General features: G+C 51.9%; 1 protein-coding gene across 4 annotated transcripts in view; it reads left to right on the top strand.

Annotated features, from left to right (window-relative positions):
* The first annotated feature begins 2,250 nt into the window (after positions 1-2,250).
* Positions 2,251-17,020, top strand: part of CORO1C (coronin 1C) — a 49,993-nt gene continuing 35,223 nt past the window's right edge. The window contains exons 1-2 of one of the 4 annotated variants that reach the window (XM_048322342.1): positions 2,251-4,269; positions 5,847-6,492. In XM_048322342.1, the coding sequence (XP_048178299.1) occupies positions 2,886-4,269; positions 5,847-5,923 (1,461 nt within the window). In that variant the 5' untranslated portion in view covers positions 2,251-2,885 and the 3' untranslated portion in view covers positions 5,924-6,492. Of the gene's footprint in view, positions 4,270-5,846; positions 6,493-10,756; positions 10,861-17,020 lie in introns of those variants that run through there. The other 3 variants (XM_048322341.1, XM_048322343.1, XM_048322344.1) reach the window with 3 other exon arrangements.

Below are 17,020 nucleotides of genomic sequence, written 5' to 3' on the forward strand. Positions count from 1 at the left end.
TTGTTAGGATTGGAAATTGGTCCTTTTTGGAGCAGTTCCTCACAGCCGAATGTTACATCCTGTTGTGATGTTGCCATGACAAAACCAGGCAACATCTGGAGCAACACAAATTCTCTCTGGCGACCAGGGAGGGTTTATTTATAGCCTCACTGACCAGAGGAGGTGCCTGAGCCTGGAGCTGCCGTGGCCAGGGGCAGCCTGGCACTGGGTGCCCTCGGGTGGGGAACTAGGGTGGTGGGAAGGTGCAGGGTCCAGCAGGGTCCCCATGGAGGAGCTGCAGGTGCTCCTGAACCGATCTCCTCAAGGGCCCTCCGATGGGAGGACCGTTCCCTGCCAGTGTTTCCCAGTTCCATGTGGAGTTGGGTGACCACAGGGGTGGTGAGCAGGTGCTTTAATGGTGGTTTTGGGTAAAAAGATGAGATTTAGCAGGAGGGTGAGGCTGATTGTAGCGCACAGAGAAGCCACAGGAACGACTCCAAGGGCTGTGGCTGCACTTCCATGCCGGCAGAGGAGAAGCTGCTGTCTGGCAGTGGTTCTCCAGCTGCCTGCAGCCCCAGGATGATGCCTCTGTGTCCATTCCTGCTGGGCCGTGGCAGGAACAGCCACACTGGCCTCTGGAAAGGTGGAAATGTAAATATTTTTCTAAGCAGAAGCTGCGAGTCAGCGCTGCCGAGGCCAGAGGAGCCTGTTCCTACAGCAGGCACAGGCCAAGCTGTGCTGCCGGTCAGGTTTTCTCTGGCCTCGGTGCGTATTCCCTATAAGTCTCTTCCTCCCTCTGTTTGAAGGACGGGGCAGCAGCAACGCTGCAGCAGCTGCCATTTCCTTTTATGCAGAGGGCTCAGGAGCAGAACCGCGCTGGTGCTGTGTCAGAGCTCCGAGCAGCTCCCCGGAACACAGGACACAATGCCCAGGGCAGGTCCAAGGACACGGCTGTGCCCCTTCCACACCAGCCCTGGGCTCTGCGATCCCCACACAGGACAAGCCCAAACCACCACGATATCCCCAAATCGTGAGGGTTTGTAGAAGCCCAGAAGGAATTTGGCTTTGCCATGAGGGCTCGAGGGGAACACTCGGAATTATCGACCAGGTCTCAGTGCCAACACTGAGTGAGTTCATCCCACAGGAGAAGTGACTTGGCTGCGACATCCCTCACTCCTGCACCTGCCAGCACACCTTGCTCAGCATTTCTCTACCTGTCAGGACTGCTGCTGCCAGGTTCTCCCACTGCCGGTGCTGGCAGGAGCAGCAGGAGCCCGGCCACCAGCCCTGATCCCACTGGAAATTGGTTGTGTTTGCTCTGGGCAGCCTCGGCAGGGATTTAAGACTTCCAGTGGAAACAAACAGGATTTTGTCTGTGCAGAGCAGCTCTGCAATGTGCCCTAGTAAAGAACTGTCCCAGCGAGGGACCTGGCTGGCTCTGGGCCGATAAGGGCCAGAATAACCCTCATCCCTTGCTCCTTCCCCTCGGCAGTGGCCGGGATTCACTCCTGACACGGGACATGGGATGAGGTGGTGGCATCATGACTGTGATTCAGGCATCACCCACACAGCTGCTCTGGGTCGGTGATGCTCAGAGGCTGCCTGGGTCCTTGAGGGCTCTGGATGAGGCCCTGCAGGATTTTCTGGCCCTACGGAATATTGGGGGATGCATTTGGGCTGGGGCCAGGTCCTGGGGGCTGTTTGCCAACTCTTCAGGTGACACTGGGGTAACTCAGCCCTGACACCACAGAGGTGCCTGTGCAGGCATCTCTTTTGGGATGATTTAGGTGTTTTCCTGCATCCTGCCTCGGGATGCTTCCCGGCTCGGGGAACCATAAAAGGCAAAGCGCTGGGGCAGCGGCTGGGCTGGGAGCGGGGCTGGGAGCTGCGGCTCGCTGCAATGCCAGGCATCCCAGCTGTGTACAAATGGATTAGAGCCCTCCAGCTCTCCGGCTCCACTGCCTTCCGGAGCATTATCCAAAGGGAGGAACGTTCTCCTTGGAGGGTTATTTAGAGAAATGCCCGGCGTGTTAATAGGGATTTTTGATAATTGTGTTTTGGAGTCTCCACAGGGAAAGTTGTGTCTGAGGCTGCTGTCGGGCTCCTGTGTTTGTCTTGGGATGCTGTTCTCCGTCACAGCAATTCCCTTTGCCATAACGTATTCCCGCAGACCATTCCAGCCGCTCCGGCTCTGCCCCGCACGCTCCGTGCAGGCGGCATCTCTCCCCTGATCTCTGGGACGCAGCCCAAGGTTCAGCGCTGCTTCCAAGGAAGGAGCGCTGGGGGAGCTGCTCCGCGTCCAACAGGCGCGGGGCAGGGAGGAGGGAACAGTGCCAGGGGCACGGATGCGGGTTTCCATCTCTCTGTGAAACCCACGAGGAGCTGACAGAGGTGATCCTGCCCAGACAGCCTGGCAGTAAATCCCTCTGGAAGCAGCGAAATCGGAGGGAAGCCAGGATTGCTGCACAGGACTGTGGGGAGCTGTTGCTGGAGCAGGTTGGGGAAAGAGGAGAATCCCTGGAGAAGGATGCAGATGGGAAGCAAGTCCTGACTGTGAAGTGCCATGGACCAGCAAATTAGCAGCTGGAGGGGGTTTTTCCAGTTATCCAGGTGGGATGTGTTTGGGTAGGGACCAGCATGGCATCAGCTGTGCTGGGTGTGGTGTCAGGAGCAGCAGAGCACAGGCTCCATCGTGCCAACGGGATGTTCCTCTCCGCTGGCCATGAGGCCAAGGAACGCCAGTTCACATGACCCGGGCTCCGACGCTTCCAAGTGCTGCCGTCTCCCAGAGCGGAGCGAGGAGAAGGCGGTGCTGAAAGCCTGCCGAGACCCAAGGTGGGAAAAATCTTGGCTGGCCAGTCCCAAAGCACTTGGAACCAGGATTTACGGTGACAGAGCTCCCAGCCATGGAAGCCTCCACCTGGCAGTACTGTGGATATTTACGGGATGACACAAGTAAGGCGAGGGGGAGAGACTGCCCAGCTTCCCGGGGAGAGTCCGCAGGGATGTGTGAGGATTATCCACTGCTGCAGCTCAGCCAGGAGGGCCTGGGACACAGCCGGGAGCGGGGGGACCTCCCCAACATCCGGAGTGACACCGGAGGCCCTGCCAAGAGGTCAGAGATGAGCAGCAGTGGGCAGAGAGGGCAGCGGGGGCTGGCAGGGGACCTGAGCCTGGAAGAGCATCCCGTGTCCAAAGGGTGCAGGAGAGGGCAGGAGGGAGAAGCCCCTCCGAAGGTGTACGAGCTGGAGGTGGTGCCCAGGCGGGTGGGCACGGGCAGGACGGTGAGGCCGGTGGTCTACAGGCTGGAGGAGAGCGAGTACCGGCGCCTCATCCAGGAGGCAGAAACGGAACCTGAGGAGGAATGGGAAGAGCCAGAGGACACGCTACCCTTGATTCGGGAGGACTACGCAGGGGATGGGAAGGTGGCAAGTCCAAGCCTCAGCAGGCTCAATTCCTTGGAAAGAGTCCTGAGGAAGCAGATGAGCCGCTCGGACTCGGAAAGCAGCGTGGAGAGCAGGCAAGTGACCAAACTGAGCCCCAAGGGCCCCTCGGAGGGAAGCAAGCCGACCGTGCCCATCAGGTCCGACAGCTTCGAGCGCAATGCCATCCTCATGGATTACATCCTGCAAAGCAAGCAGGAGGCAGGAACACCTGTCTCCTACATCCCCAGGGACAGCAGCAAGGCAGCCGAGAGCCTGAGGCAGGCGTGGAGCTTCACCCCCCAGCCCGACAGAACGCCAGAGCTGTGCCAGAACGGCCAGGCCGGCGAGGAGCATCCGGCCGGCAAGCCCGAGCCAGACCAGCAGGTAGTGAAGAGCCTTGAGAGAATGGTCCCTGCGGTCACAAATTATCCCTCGGTGGCCAGAGACACCGGGAAGCTTTCGAGACAAAGCAGCGGCCAGCTGCCGGAGAGCAGGGAGCAGCTTGGAGGTGAAGCCGATGAACTCGATTCCTACATCCCGAAAAGAACCCCCCCGGCCCCTCCTGTCAGGACCCACAGCAAGGAGAGCCTGGCTCTGAGTATGAGCAAGGCTGTGGCGCTGACGGAGGCGCTGCTGGAGCCCCTCGGCGATGAGGCCAAGCCTGGCAGGGAGCAGTGGGCAGCGGCGGGCACGGAGCTGCTCCCTGGAGGCAGGACTGCGGGAGGAGGGGGCTCGGAGGAGCCGGAGCGGAAGGGGAGGAAGAGTCAGGAGGACGAGAATGTGCTTAAAGTTGCCGATGCCAAGAAAACCTTCGAAAAGCCCAAGGCGTCGGAGGGGACGGCAGCGGCACCAGTGCCCAAAAAAGGTGAGGAGTGAAGGGTCCCGGCTCTGCCGTGGGGCTGGGGGGTCCTAAAGGTCGCTGTTCCAGGGCTGGTGGGGAGGGGAGGTGGGAGCATGGCTGTGGATGGGGAATAAATGCCGGGAATAGGCGGGTGACAGACGGGATGTGCTCAGGGCGCATGGATTCTCCTAAGGAGGCAGGATGGGAATCAGGTGTTGGTTCAAAGCCCTTGGTGCAGTGAAACTGTTTTGGAGAAAGATTTATTTTGTCAGACTCCCGTGTAGGAGTAAATACAGTTCACTGCTTCTCACAGCAGCTACAGTGCAGCAGTGTCCATAAGATGCTTCCTCCCACTGCCATGTGGGATTATTTGCCTCTGTCTCTCCAGGCGCTGGGTGAGCCAATGTAATTTTATTTTAGCTATAAAAAAGCAGCATTATTTTCTCTAAGTTCTTTTTCTCCTGCACTGTGACTTCACTGAATAAGCCTTTCAGGAGAATGACATCAACTTCGAAACCCTTTCACTGCAAAAAATATGGAGAAGTGAACTCGGCTGAAATTTTCCTGGTAAAACAGCAGTTCTGCAGAAATAGGGAGGGATAGAAATGAGTGTTTGTGTGAGAGTTTGGATCCCGCAAGGAGCCACCCGACCCACGCTGCTTAACTCCCATCTTCTGTTCAGTGACAATCTGCAATTGTGCATTTCCTTATAAGGGAAAATAAGTGTTTTGAGGCACAGGAAATCTGTGGTGGCTTTGAACTGAGTTTGCTTAAAAAATAGGTGTGATTATCCCACGCCGTGCTGTCGGTTACTGTCGCGACAGAGTCAGAGCATGAACGTGCCACAGTTTGAGTGTGTCAGGGATGAAAAAATCCCTGCAGGGATGACAAACAGCTCCTGTGCTCTCAGGAAGCAGCTGAGGACACGTTGCATGATGTAAAGAAGTAGAGGTGGGAGATATTTGTCACTGCAAGCAGTGCCAGGCTCAGAGCACGGAGCAGGGGGGTGGTATCTGAGTGTCTGGATCTCCACGCTCCTTGAGAGGGAGGTTCTGATATCACTGGAGGGTCTGGTATCACTGAGCTGGAGCGTTCCCGTCAGCTACACCAGGCACTGGGATGTTTGAGCAGCACATCCTTCCCGGGATGGAAGGAGCAGGTGGATGGAATAGGGCTGGCAGAAGAAGGAGGTGGGAAGGGATACAAGGAATCAGCTCCCTCCCCAAGGCAATACCAGCTGCAGTTCAATCCCTCCTGACACAAATTTACCTCCTTGCTCTCCTGAAGAAACAGGGAGGGCTGAGACAATATTTCAGTGCTGAACTGTGGAAATGTTGCAATAAAAAATCAGAGACTCACGGAATGGTACGGGTTGGGAGGGACCTCACAGCCCATCTCGTTCCACCCCCTGCATTGGCAGGGACACCTTCCACTGGAGCAGGAAGAAGAGCAGGAACAGCTTTCCATTCTGCTCTGTCCGTGACAGTCTGTTGGGGTTTTAAAAGCTGGGTTAAACATTGATCTTCCCAAATCTCAAACACAGACACCTCACCTGGATTTACCCTTATGTGTTTCCTTTCTTATACCTCTGATTTTTCCAGCATCTTTGGTCCAACCTGATCCTAGACAGCAGGGAGAGAAACAGAAGGAGATGGCAAAAGGATTCCAAAGTGCTTGAATGTTGAGGCTCTGTGATCAGTGCCCAGGAACCCCAGCGCCCAGCCCCGGCTCCTTCCCTGCCTGCCTGATTTTTTCCTGCTGCTCAGGATGCTAGGAATTGTCAATCCCAGGATATTCATGTTGTAAATAAAATACAGCTTGCTTTTTTTCTTTCTTTCTTTTTTTCTCTCTCTTTTTTTTTTAATTTCAGTTCTGCTTTCTTGTCTCTCTCCTCCTCGTTAATCATACGGAGGCAGCAACAAAGGAAATCCCATCTGTTGCAAGCAATTGCTTTGGGTTTATTCAGTGGCCCAACATTTTAATTAAGTACTGGGACCTACCTCCCCTTCACTGAAGAAATAGAAATGAAAATATATTTCACAGTCCTGTCCAATGATGGAGAAAAATACACGAGGAAATAGATCAGCTTGAAATTAGAGGTTTCTTTTTTGCTGTAAAAACTCTTTTTTTGATGCCTTTCTTCCAGCTGAGTTGGGAGGGATGTGTCTGACATTGATATTGCTGCACAAAAGGTGTGAGAGTGGGGAGATGCAGTAATAGATGTGCTTGATGAAATCTATTGTAAATCATTAATAACAATAACATCAATTATTAATGCACATCCTGGCCTAATGTTCACTCATTCCTTGTCCATCTCCAGCATCTTCCAGCCGTTCCAAGCAGCACAGGAGCGATGTCAGCGCAGGCCCTCACTCACCACAGAGGATTTTATTGCCCTTTGGGGAGGGGGGGTTGTGATGTGACCCCAGTTCTGGGGTCTGGCAGTAGCACAGTGATGGTTCCATGTCACACAGAGATGGCAATAAAGCTCAGGGGTGCTGGCTCCTAACCCTGGCCTTTAATCCATGTTTTCCTCTTCCCTTGCCCATGAGCTCTGCCACGCTTTCAGACAATTCTCCTTTCCTGGCTGTTGTTTCGAAACATCTGATGGAACATTTTGCTCTCCTTATCTTCATTCCCTAATTCTACAGCTCCCCTTTCTGGCCAAGGATTGAATAAGGCCTGTCCAAAGGGATTTTGCTCTCCCTCTCTCTCCAGACGAACCCTCTGCAGGAGCTGGGGAACACTTCCCTGGGCAGTACATCCTCCCAGCCAGTGACAGCATCGATTTCCCATTATCCAGAGCCCTTATGTGGTGGCTCTGAGAACAATTTCATCCTGGCAGCTGCTCAACACTTGATGATCATGGAGATGTCTCTTAAAAACCAGGATTGGGAGTAGTTTCATAAAGCTGCCCCTGGCACTCACTCCGTGCCCATGGACATGGAGGAAACAAGGTAGAAAAAGTAAATTAATGCTGAGAGTAAATCTAATTCCACGGACAGAAAGTGTGGTGGGGTGGGTTTGTCACTGCAATCAGTTCAGATTTCAGAGAATCCCAGAATCCCAGAATGGTTTGAGTTGGAAGGGACTTCAAAAATCATCTCTTTCCAACCCCCTGCCATAGGCAGGGAACTTTTCCCTGCATTAGAAATCACTAAATTCCAATAATGTTAGGTGAAAAGTAGGATCACATCCCTGATTTCAGCAGGAGCAGCTCTTCCCAATGCTGCTGGGTGTGGCCTTGCTGGGATCCCTAAATTATGGAAGCCATAGAAGGAGAAATATAAAAATATTCAAATTTGATGTGGGAGAACCCAGTACTGCCTGGTAATTAAATATTATGATAAAGTAAACATAATAATAATCAAAAGGCTTCAGGAAATAAATAGATAAATAAGGACATAAAAGTCCTTGAAAAGCTGTATAACTTGGATACCTGCAAACCCAGGGTTCAAGACTGTCCTGTCTGGCATATTTCACTTGATTTAGCAGTTAAGCTGCAAAATAACATGACTTTAAATTGCTGATCTCTCTAAACCCTCCCTAAGCTGTTTCCCTCCATTCAGAATATATTTAGCAATGAGGATTTCAGCAAAATGAAACGTTTGAGACAAATTCATCCCTCCGGTGACCTCACTGGTTCCAAAAAACGGGGTTTGCCACCCCTTTGGGTGGGCTCAGAGGCACCAAACTGAAGAATATAATCAGAATTTCTCCTAAAAAATACATGCCTCAGGTGTTTCTTTACCTCCACTAACTACAAGCATCTCCCTAGTAGGGAAGGCTGTGGGACACACCCAACGTGGTCCTTATGAAGCACATCAGGCTCATCCCAGGAGCAAAGGAGGGGGATTTATTGCAGGGATGGAGTTGATGCATATTCGCAGGAGGCTAAATTTAGCAGCTGACATAAGTTTCAGAGGTGGAGTCTGTAGCCACGGTGCTGTTTCCGTATAAAGGCTGTGAGATAGTTTGCAGCAATCCTGCAGTGATGTAGCCGAGGGGAAAATATGTGGGATGGCTAAAAGTGGTGAAATGGATCTTTTAATAAATCCTGAATTTCTGCAAAATGTGGCTAACCAGGTGCTGATAAAATGGGGTAACCTTTGGTGTGTGGCTCCTTGTAGCTTGTAAGGATTTGGTGATTTTCCTTTAGAAATATTAGGATTTGTGGCGTATTTTGACAAATTGTTGGGCTTGCAGCACTCTGGATAACATTTAAATTGTTTGTTAGGGTGGTTTTACTCACCTGAAGTGATGAAAATTAGTGGTTACAGCAGAACCAAAGAGCACATGTAAAACCTGAGCTGTTCCTTCTGTTTGTTGGAGAATTCAGACTAAAATTCCTGTAATTTCTTCATCACCTTGTGATCTAAACAGCTCGTTAATCCCAGACAGGATCTGCGTGTTCTTTGGAGTGTTTTCACCCAGCTGTTTTAGGAAGCTCTAGTAAAAATTCTGCAGGTATCATTTCCACCTGAGTCCATCCTTAGTGACTCTTCCAGCGCAGTGTCGAGCACAGAACGTCCATCCCTGCAGGATCCACCCTTCCCATGGCATTTGTTGAGAGGATTAGGCTTCAATCAGATTTCTCAGGAGGAATTTCACTTTGTGTCCTATGTGTGTCACTTTCTTTTTAGTTGGAGGCCAAAAATCTTCCTTGGTTCCCCTTTCTGAGCTGTTGGGTGGTGCTGGGTGCTGCTGCCTTCGCTCTTGTTTTCCAGTCCAGGCTAAAGCATCACTTGGTACACGATTAAAATATCAGCTTTATAAAATTTTAACCCCTTCCCTACAGGTCTGAGACTTGTAATAAATTCAGGATGGGCAGGCAGGACTCTCAGCTCTATCACTGACTCATTCCGTGACCTTCAACACGTCACGTATGTATGTGGAAAATGTGAATCACAACCTGAACTCCCTAAATTCCAGGTTACCTGCAGCTCTGCTCCAAGGCTGCTTTCGTTTTCTTCTCTTTTAGCTTTACCATGATTGTTTGAAGGAGCAGGGTGGTGTAATTGTGCTGGGCTGGCTTTCAGAAGGAAGTTATTAATTAATTTCAGGGTAATTGTTGTCGTAGGCAGGGGTGCAGCCTTACCAGTCCAACCTCTGTGTGTATCACTTTTTTATCAAGGTGTTGCTCGGGAGGCAAGAGAGGCTTTCCCGCTTGTTGGATCAGTGGTTACATGTAGTGTCAAAGGTTAATAAACGCGGGATAACATTTGTTTAATCTGTAGCTACTGATGTTTCCATCAGCTGTGACAGTCAGACCAGGACAAATGTATCTCGCTGAGGTTTCCAGTGTGTTTTAACACCAGCTATCACTCACAGGGGGTAATTCATGGTCTTGTCACTGCTTCATGGGGGAGGAGGAGGGCTCTCAGCTCAGCTCATCACGACACATATTCCTTCAAATTCTGAAGGATTAGAAGAGGAATTAGCGGGGTGTCGCTCCCCTGAAACATCACTCCCCTTAAGCAGCAAACCACATGCAAATGATAGTGCAAACGTCGGCCCAAACGGATGAGGAAGCTCGAGGAGTTTTGTTTTTGGCCATGTATGGTAACACTGAGGGCTGTGGGCTCTGCTCGTGTGTTGTTCACCCGCCCCTCGGGCTCCCTGAGGCCGGAATGGCCCCGAGTGTGGTGGTGTCACCTGTGTGCAGCCAGGTGTGTGTGCAAAGTGCTCAGAACAAAGTATCAGAACAACACGGGTACAAACCTTACACCTCAAAGCGCAGCATCCCCAAATTGTCTTTACCATGGGTGCAACGGGGAGAACCTCTGGTGAGAAACCTCTGCTCCGGGTGTCTCCTTGAAGTGCGGTTCTTAGCGGCGGTTGAGCTCGGCAGTCTTTAGCGGGGGCTTTTGTCACCGTCCTTTTTTCACCACAGCCACTGTGATTTGGTGTGACAGCGTGAGGTGACGTGGTTGTTTTCTTGTGGAGCTGCTGGTTCTCCTCAGCGTTGCCTCTGAGGACACCAGGCTCATCTCATCCCTCAGGGCAGACACGGCTGATCCCTCAGGGAGGACACGATCAGTCAGTCCCTCAGGGATGACATGATCGATCCCTCAGGGAGGAGACGATCCATCCCTTAGGGATGACATGATCGATCCCTCAGGGCATACACGGCCGATCCCCCAGGCATGAGATGACTGATCCCCAGGGATGACATGACCGGTCCCTCAGAGCAGACAGGACTTGCTCCCACAGGGACGACATGGCCGGTCCCTCAGGGCGGCCATGCTCGGTCCCTCAGCCCCCTCATGACCTCCCGCCCCCACCCGCCGCTGAGGGGCGGCGGGGCGGGGCCTGAGAGCGCGCGACCGCGCGTGGTGGCGAGCGCCGCACGGTCATTGGCTGGCCGGGCCGCCACTCACCGCTTCGCCCCGCCCCCCCCGCAGGCAGAGGCGGGTGGTGCCTGAGCGGAGGGGGCGTGGCCTGTGGGGCGTGGTCTCTGCGGGGGCGGGCCCCGCGGCCGCGCTGCCCCGCCCCGCCCCGAGGCGCTCAGTCGGGCGGCGGCGGCGGGCGGAGGAGGAGGCGGAGGCGGCGGCTCCGCCGGGCTGAGGAGCGGACGCGGGAGGCGGCTCGGGATCGCGGTGCGGCTCGGGGGCGGTGAGGGCGAGCAGGGAGAACCGGGGAGCGCCGGGGAACTGGGCTGCGGCTGGGCGGGCGGCGCGGTGCCCGCGGGAGGGCGCCGGGCAGGGCGGGGGTCCGGCCGGGCGGGCCCTTCCCGCGCGGGGCCGCTGAGCCGTCCGTGAGGCAGCGGCCGCTGTCAGCGCGGGGCCCGCGGCGGCAGCGCCCTCCCCGCACCGCCTCGGCCCCGGCCGCTCCCGCTCCCTCCTTATTAGGCAGCGGCGCGGGGTCGCCGCCGCATCCGCATCCGGCCGGGGCCGCCGGGCAGGGCAAGCCCGGGGCGGGGCGGCGGCGGCGCCGGGCGCTCCCGCCGCGCACCTGATGCCGCGGCGGGGACAGCGCTGGGGGGCTTTTGTTCCGCACGTTTTCCTCTTTTTTTTTTTTTTTTATTTTGCTTCCTTCTTTTCCGCCCGGCGCTGCAGCAGCCGCTCGGTGCCACCGGCGTGTGCCGCCCCCGGAGCGCCCGTGCACCATGGCAGAGGACAAAAGATGAGCGCCCTGATGGGGGTTTAGTTTGGGTTTATTTTCCGGAGGCTCCCGTAGAGCAGGTCCTTGTCACGCCGTTATTAGGGGCTCTTTCCAGGCTGTGCAGGAAATGTGTGGAGTCCTGGGCTGTGTGACATGTCATGGAATCACCGGGGGATCCCAGAATGGTTTGGGTTGGAAAGGACCTTAAGGACCATCTCATCCTATCCCTTTGCTGTGGGCAGATGTCCCTGGGCTTTGTTTTCCTGTGCAGGAAGCCACATTGTTTAACAGTGATATGCCAAAGGCTGGAATTTAAAGGTTAGTCCTTACCTGTGCTTTATGAAATTCCCACTGATTCTGTTTGCAGCACGAGGGCAGGTCTTGGACACATGGGCAGGTGTCCAACACCACCACACAGAGGTTCAGCTGTAGGACCCCCAGCCAGACAATGTGATGCCATAACTGACTGACTGCACTGGAGACAGGTCTGAAAAAAAAAAAAAGAAAATAAAAAAAGGCAGTGAAAGGTGCCAGGAAACAACAGTAAATCCGATGGAAGCAGTTTTATTGTTGAAGATAAGTGATATGCGTTAAGGTTGGGGTTTTTTTAGCAGCTGGAGTTGGTCTGAGCCCGTCTGTTCGTGCAGATGTGTGTGGGGATTACTGGGAGCAAGACCAAGGACGGTGGCAAAATCAGAGAGGGATGTTCTGAACACACCAGGCTGCGGTCGATTTTTCAGTTCGCTGCTGAATTTCCCGATTTTGTTTTAATTTTAGGCCAGGCTGTTCCCAAGTTACCTGGCGCCATCCTCTCCCTCCGTGTGCCTCCGTGGCACGCACGAGGGAAGCTCTGGAGTGTGGGAAAATGGTGTGAACTGGCACAGCGTGTCCTGGGAGAAGCGTGTTTGGATGTGGGGAAAGCGGCGGGTGTTGTGTGCAGGAGGCAGGAGAGGGTTTATTCCGTTTTCATTTGAATAAAGAGCATTGAATCATCTTTTTTGCTCAAGGGGGGGGGGGAACCAGATGGCTGTGTGCTTGCAGGAAGGTTTTTATTGCAGCTAATAGTGGTTTTTGCTAAGGACTGTGTACACAAAGGTAGAAGATCAAATACTTTTGTGGCAATGCCTGTTTATTTTGGGTATATTTGTTTTTCTGTGCTTTTGGTAGCCCCAGTAAGACCTGACACGCTCGGGGACACGTCAGGCAGCATTTGCTCGGTGTTTGTTTTAATGCAGCACTTCATAATAGTAATTTTTCAATGGTCACTTGTAGCCTTTAATCCAGATTGCTTTAATCAGCATTTGTGTTCACTGTTGGCATTGCTCTGTCTTCTCCCGAGCTGTCTTTTCAAACATCATTGGATTTTTTCAAGTGAAATCTTCATGCTTATTGCATCTGTCACTTCTGGGATTCACTCCAAGCGAAAGGCAGGGATTCAGTTTAATGGCAATGAGGAGGAATGTGCAGAAGGGGGAAATATCAGCTTTTCCCTGGGTGATGCAGCCCAGGGTGCCGAGCTCTGCCCTCGGTGACATCGTGGTGGCCACGTCCAACATCAGACTTTAACGACGGCTCCGTAGGATGGCTCATTAAACCCAAACGTTGTGTTGTGATGGGGAGGGAATTTATGTTCCTGGGTTTCATTTGGTGATTGATTCCGAGGAATATCCCTGGGATGCCAGCTTCCTATTCTAAAGACACGAGCAAAACACCTCCTGGCCTGAGTTTGCAGCGCGGTGAGGTCATCAGTGCACCACTCCCAGGGCCAGGAATGTCCTCTTGGGCAAGCTCACAGGCACATTTTCACTTGACTTTTAAAGTCTGGGTTTGTTTGTTTTGATTTTGTTTTACTGAGGCCTTTGTGATAATCTCAGCCCTTCTCCGAGGATGTGTTGGAACAGAAACTCACTGAGGATTTGAAGTGCCCCAGTTTAAGCCTTTGCAGGGCATAGGAACAAGAATTAAATGTCTGTGCTCTCTTCTAGCTCGCTCCCTGTAGTCTCCCCCGCTTCATATTTTTGGGCTGGTGTATTCTGGTGGGTAACTCTGAAAGTGGTCTGATTAGAAACTGCTTAGAGCTTCAGTTTAGTCAGTTCCTGGAGCTGTGTCTGAAAAGTCAGGCTGCTGGTGGCTTGGGGCTGACAGGATGCGAACTGCTGAGTTTTTGTCACGCTGTGCACAGTTGCAGGTGGTGGTGAACACCAAGCTAAAACGAAGCAGAAAAAGGTTTTAGGCTTAGCTGAGTGACTCAGGAAAGCAGCAGTGAAAGTCCATTTTTCTGGATGTGTTGGCTACACCAGTATGGTTGGGAATTGTTTACCAGGCCCTTTCTTTTTATCTGCTAATAGAATTGCTTTGTTCTGCTTTTCCTCCTGTGAGTAACCATGCAAAAAAATGGATTTTTTGTTTCTTTTTTTTGAGGTTATAATTGCTCAGTACATGACTTTTTGTGGCTTTTCTCATCTCAAGCCACACATAGGCATGTGAAATACCAGCGTGACACAGAACTGCTCAGCTGCTCCCAGGTCCCACCGGCAGCTTTGCAGGGCTTTTCCTTGGAGGAACAAACTGTCTGGAGAGGATCCTAATGGAATATACCAGCCATTAGTTGTATCACCAGCCATTAGTTGTGCTCATGGGTTTGTGTAGGGAATATAAATCCAGTCAGGATTAATGGCTGGAGGTAATGATGTAGCTGGGAAGTAGAAGGTGGCTGTTGGGCAAGTGGATAATTGTACTTTACCCCCGCTCCCATGGAATTCCTGATGCCAGTAAGACAGAGGGTGATCCCTGGGAGCAAAACACCTTCCTAACAAATCACAAAGTGCTCCTCAAATGGAAGAGGATTTTGTGATGGAACATCCTGAAAACTTTAAAATCCTGCTCTGTAGGTCAGGAACTTGACAGAGAAATATTGAAAATGGCATCTGCTGCTGCCTCCAGAGGGGAAAACCTGTGTTTTTTGAAAGCTGCTGGTGTGCTCATGGTGGATAGAAGGGATCTGCTTGGTCTGGAGGTGACAAAACGTGGCCTTTTGGACCATTTCTCCTCTGTGTTGATGACTTGGAGAATCGAGGCAGAATCACCTGCACTGGGGGGGAAAGAACAATTTCTTCAGCATGAGCACTTCGCTTCTTCAACATCACTGGCTTTGTCTCAGCCCCTGTTTTGTGGGTGATAACAATAAGTGATCTCTAATCTGCTTTTTGCTGAGCCTGTGATGACGTTTGAGGTCTGGCTCTCTCGGTGGGAGAAGTTGCAGTGACTCTGACATTGAGCTGGGCCTCTCAGCCCAGCATAATTAGGTTTGTCTTGTTTTCCTTTTTTAATAATTGAATTTGAAAGAGCAATGGAAATAAACCAGTGGTGGGATCTGACTTAAAGTGATTAAGGCTCAGCCTGATGCTGAGATGAGCTCACAGCTCTCCTTGGAGTGTTGCTGAGCTGTGCTTGAGGCCAAGTGTTCCCCTTAGGAAGGACCAGGGTTTCCCTGTGGTTTTCCAGATTTTGGCTGCTGTCTATGTAGGAACAAGCACATAGGTAATAATTCTTCTGAGCTGAATATTAAGGCAGCCATTTCAGCATTTTTAGCAGGTGTGTCTGAGCAGGATTTCCTAAAACTCCATGGGAATGGTGTGCCTGAAACTACTCCTTGTTTGCATCCTTGTATGAACGTGGGCAGTGCATTGCATTGCACCTGCAGCTCCTGGTATAAGTAATCCCTGGGAAATGGACTTCAAATCACTCTGTTCTGAGTATTTGGAAATACGGGAACTTCCCCTCCCTCCCCCCTGGTTCTACATATAGTTGCCATAGAGACTGTGTTCCGGAGTCCTTGAAAATCCATTGTTTCTCCCAAATAAACATCAAAATCTGCAGCATTATAGCAGCACATTTTGCAGTGTCCCATTCCCAAGCATTTCTTCACCAGGAACTGTTGTGACAGGGCAAGGAGCAATGGACTCAAACCGAAAGAGGGGAGCTTTGACTTAGATATAAGTAAGAAGTTCTTCTCTGTGAGGGCTGTGAGGCCCTGGCACAGGCTGCCCCATCCCTGGAAGTGTCCAAGGTCAGCTTGGATGGGACATGGAGCAACCTGGGATAGTGGAAGGTGTCCCTGCCCATGGCAAGGGAAGAACTGGATGAGCTTTAAGACCTAAACCAGTCTGTAAACCTGACGGGGACTTGACATCCTGTAGTGTGCCAGGTCTGGATGCTGGACAAGCTGATAATGGGTGTAATTAGCAGCTCCAGGGATTAGCAGGCAGTAACAACTTCAATCCCTAGTAAGCAGTGTGTCCCTTGGGAACTGGGCAAACTGGCCATGCTGGGCAGATGATGGTCTGAGAGGGAAGATTGTCATCAGCAAAGGCTCAATGCTCAGGCACCCGCTCAAGGCTGGAATTACCTCCTGGAGTTGCTTTTCCCCCCCCCGCCTCCCCCTTTTCACTTTAAATACTTCAAAAGCCCTCATGGTTTGTTGCTTCCTGCTGGAATTTGGATCCCCCAGCTGACTCAGGGTGTCTGCTTGGCATTTCCTTGGCATTTTTCATCATACCTTTGTGAAACAGATTGGTATCCTTCCTTCCAAGCTGGGAATGTGAGGCTACACATTTTACTCAGGGTCTGGCAGGTACTAGGCTGGAAATACTTCTAGCACGTACTACTTGTAAGCATGTACTACTAAGTGGAGTTGTTATTTTACACATGGTTCAGGTATTTGCCCCAGCACACGTGGTGGCGTGTGTGCATGTGGATAAATGACCGTTGTGACACTTTTCAACTCTTAATTTCTTACTTCATTCCTTTCTGCAGTATTTATGTTAATGATACCATATCTTGGAGACTGGAGGCCCAAAGCTGTCTTGTTCAGAACAGGAGGTGTATTACTTTTTTTTTTTTTTTAAGTTTTCAGTGATACATTTTAAGGTTTATTTGAATTTTTGGATCTGCTGAGGTAATTTGCAAGGCAGGAGAAAATCCTGAGCCAGCTTAGGCAAACACAAGTTGCCAGACATTCCTCTGCAATATATTCTGCTTTAGTACAGCCTGAAGGGTGGGCACGAAACTCCTCTAGCTCAGTGTTGCTGTACTTCCAGCATTTTTCCTGGCCTCTGCCAGGAAAATTGCTCCTCTCTGGAACAATTTGTTCTCAATGGGGTTTCAAGGTGCTGCTGTTAAAGGTGGGTGCCTCTGGTTAGGGTCAGGCTACCCTGGGGTTATCTCCCTGCTCTTCCCTTGGCTCCCTGATGTTTCTTTGGGGGTAAAGGTTATCTTTTTGTTCTTTGTATCCCTGCTTTGCCACATTGATCTTCCCGCTCTACTCAGGGAATTCTTAAGTGCTCTGAAAGCTCTCATAAAAACCAGCTGGGCTTATCTGGGTGTAATTCTGTTGTTTTGGCCGGGCTCCTCCAGAGCTGCTGGATTTGCCACAGGGATTCCCGAAGGACTGGAAGTGTTGGTTGCACGTGCAGCAACGTGACTGTCAAGCCAACAGGTAAGTAAAGCTTAAAGGTCATCAAGGCACAGGCTATAATTCTTCACTGGAAACCAGTTCTCCAGCTGAGAGCAGCCAGCTGAAGGTCCAAGAATTCCCCAAGGAATCAGCCTTTGCCCAGTGTCGGAGTGGGTGTGATTCTCCCTGTCAGGGAAGCTCAGAGGTGGAGGTGGT

The sequence above is a fragment of the Corvus hawaiiensis genome, chromosome 18, assembly GCF_020740725.1.
Source record: "Corvus hawaiiensis isolate bCorHaw1 chromosome 18, bCorHaw1.pri.cur, whole genome shotgun sequence".
In the NCBI taxonomy this organism is placed as follows: Eukaryota; Metazoa; Chordata; class Aves; order Passeriformes; family Corvidae; genus Corvus; species Corvus hawaiiensis.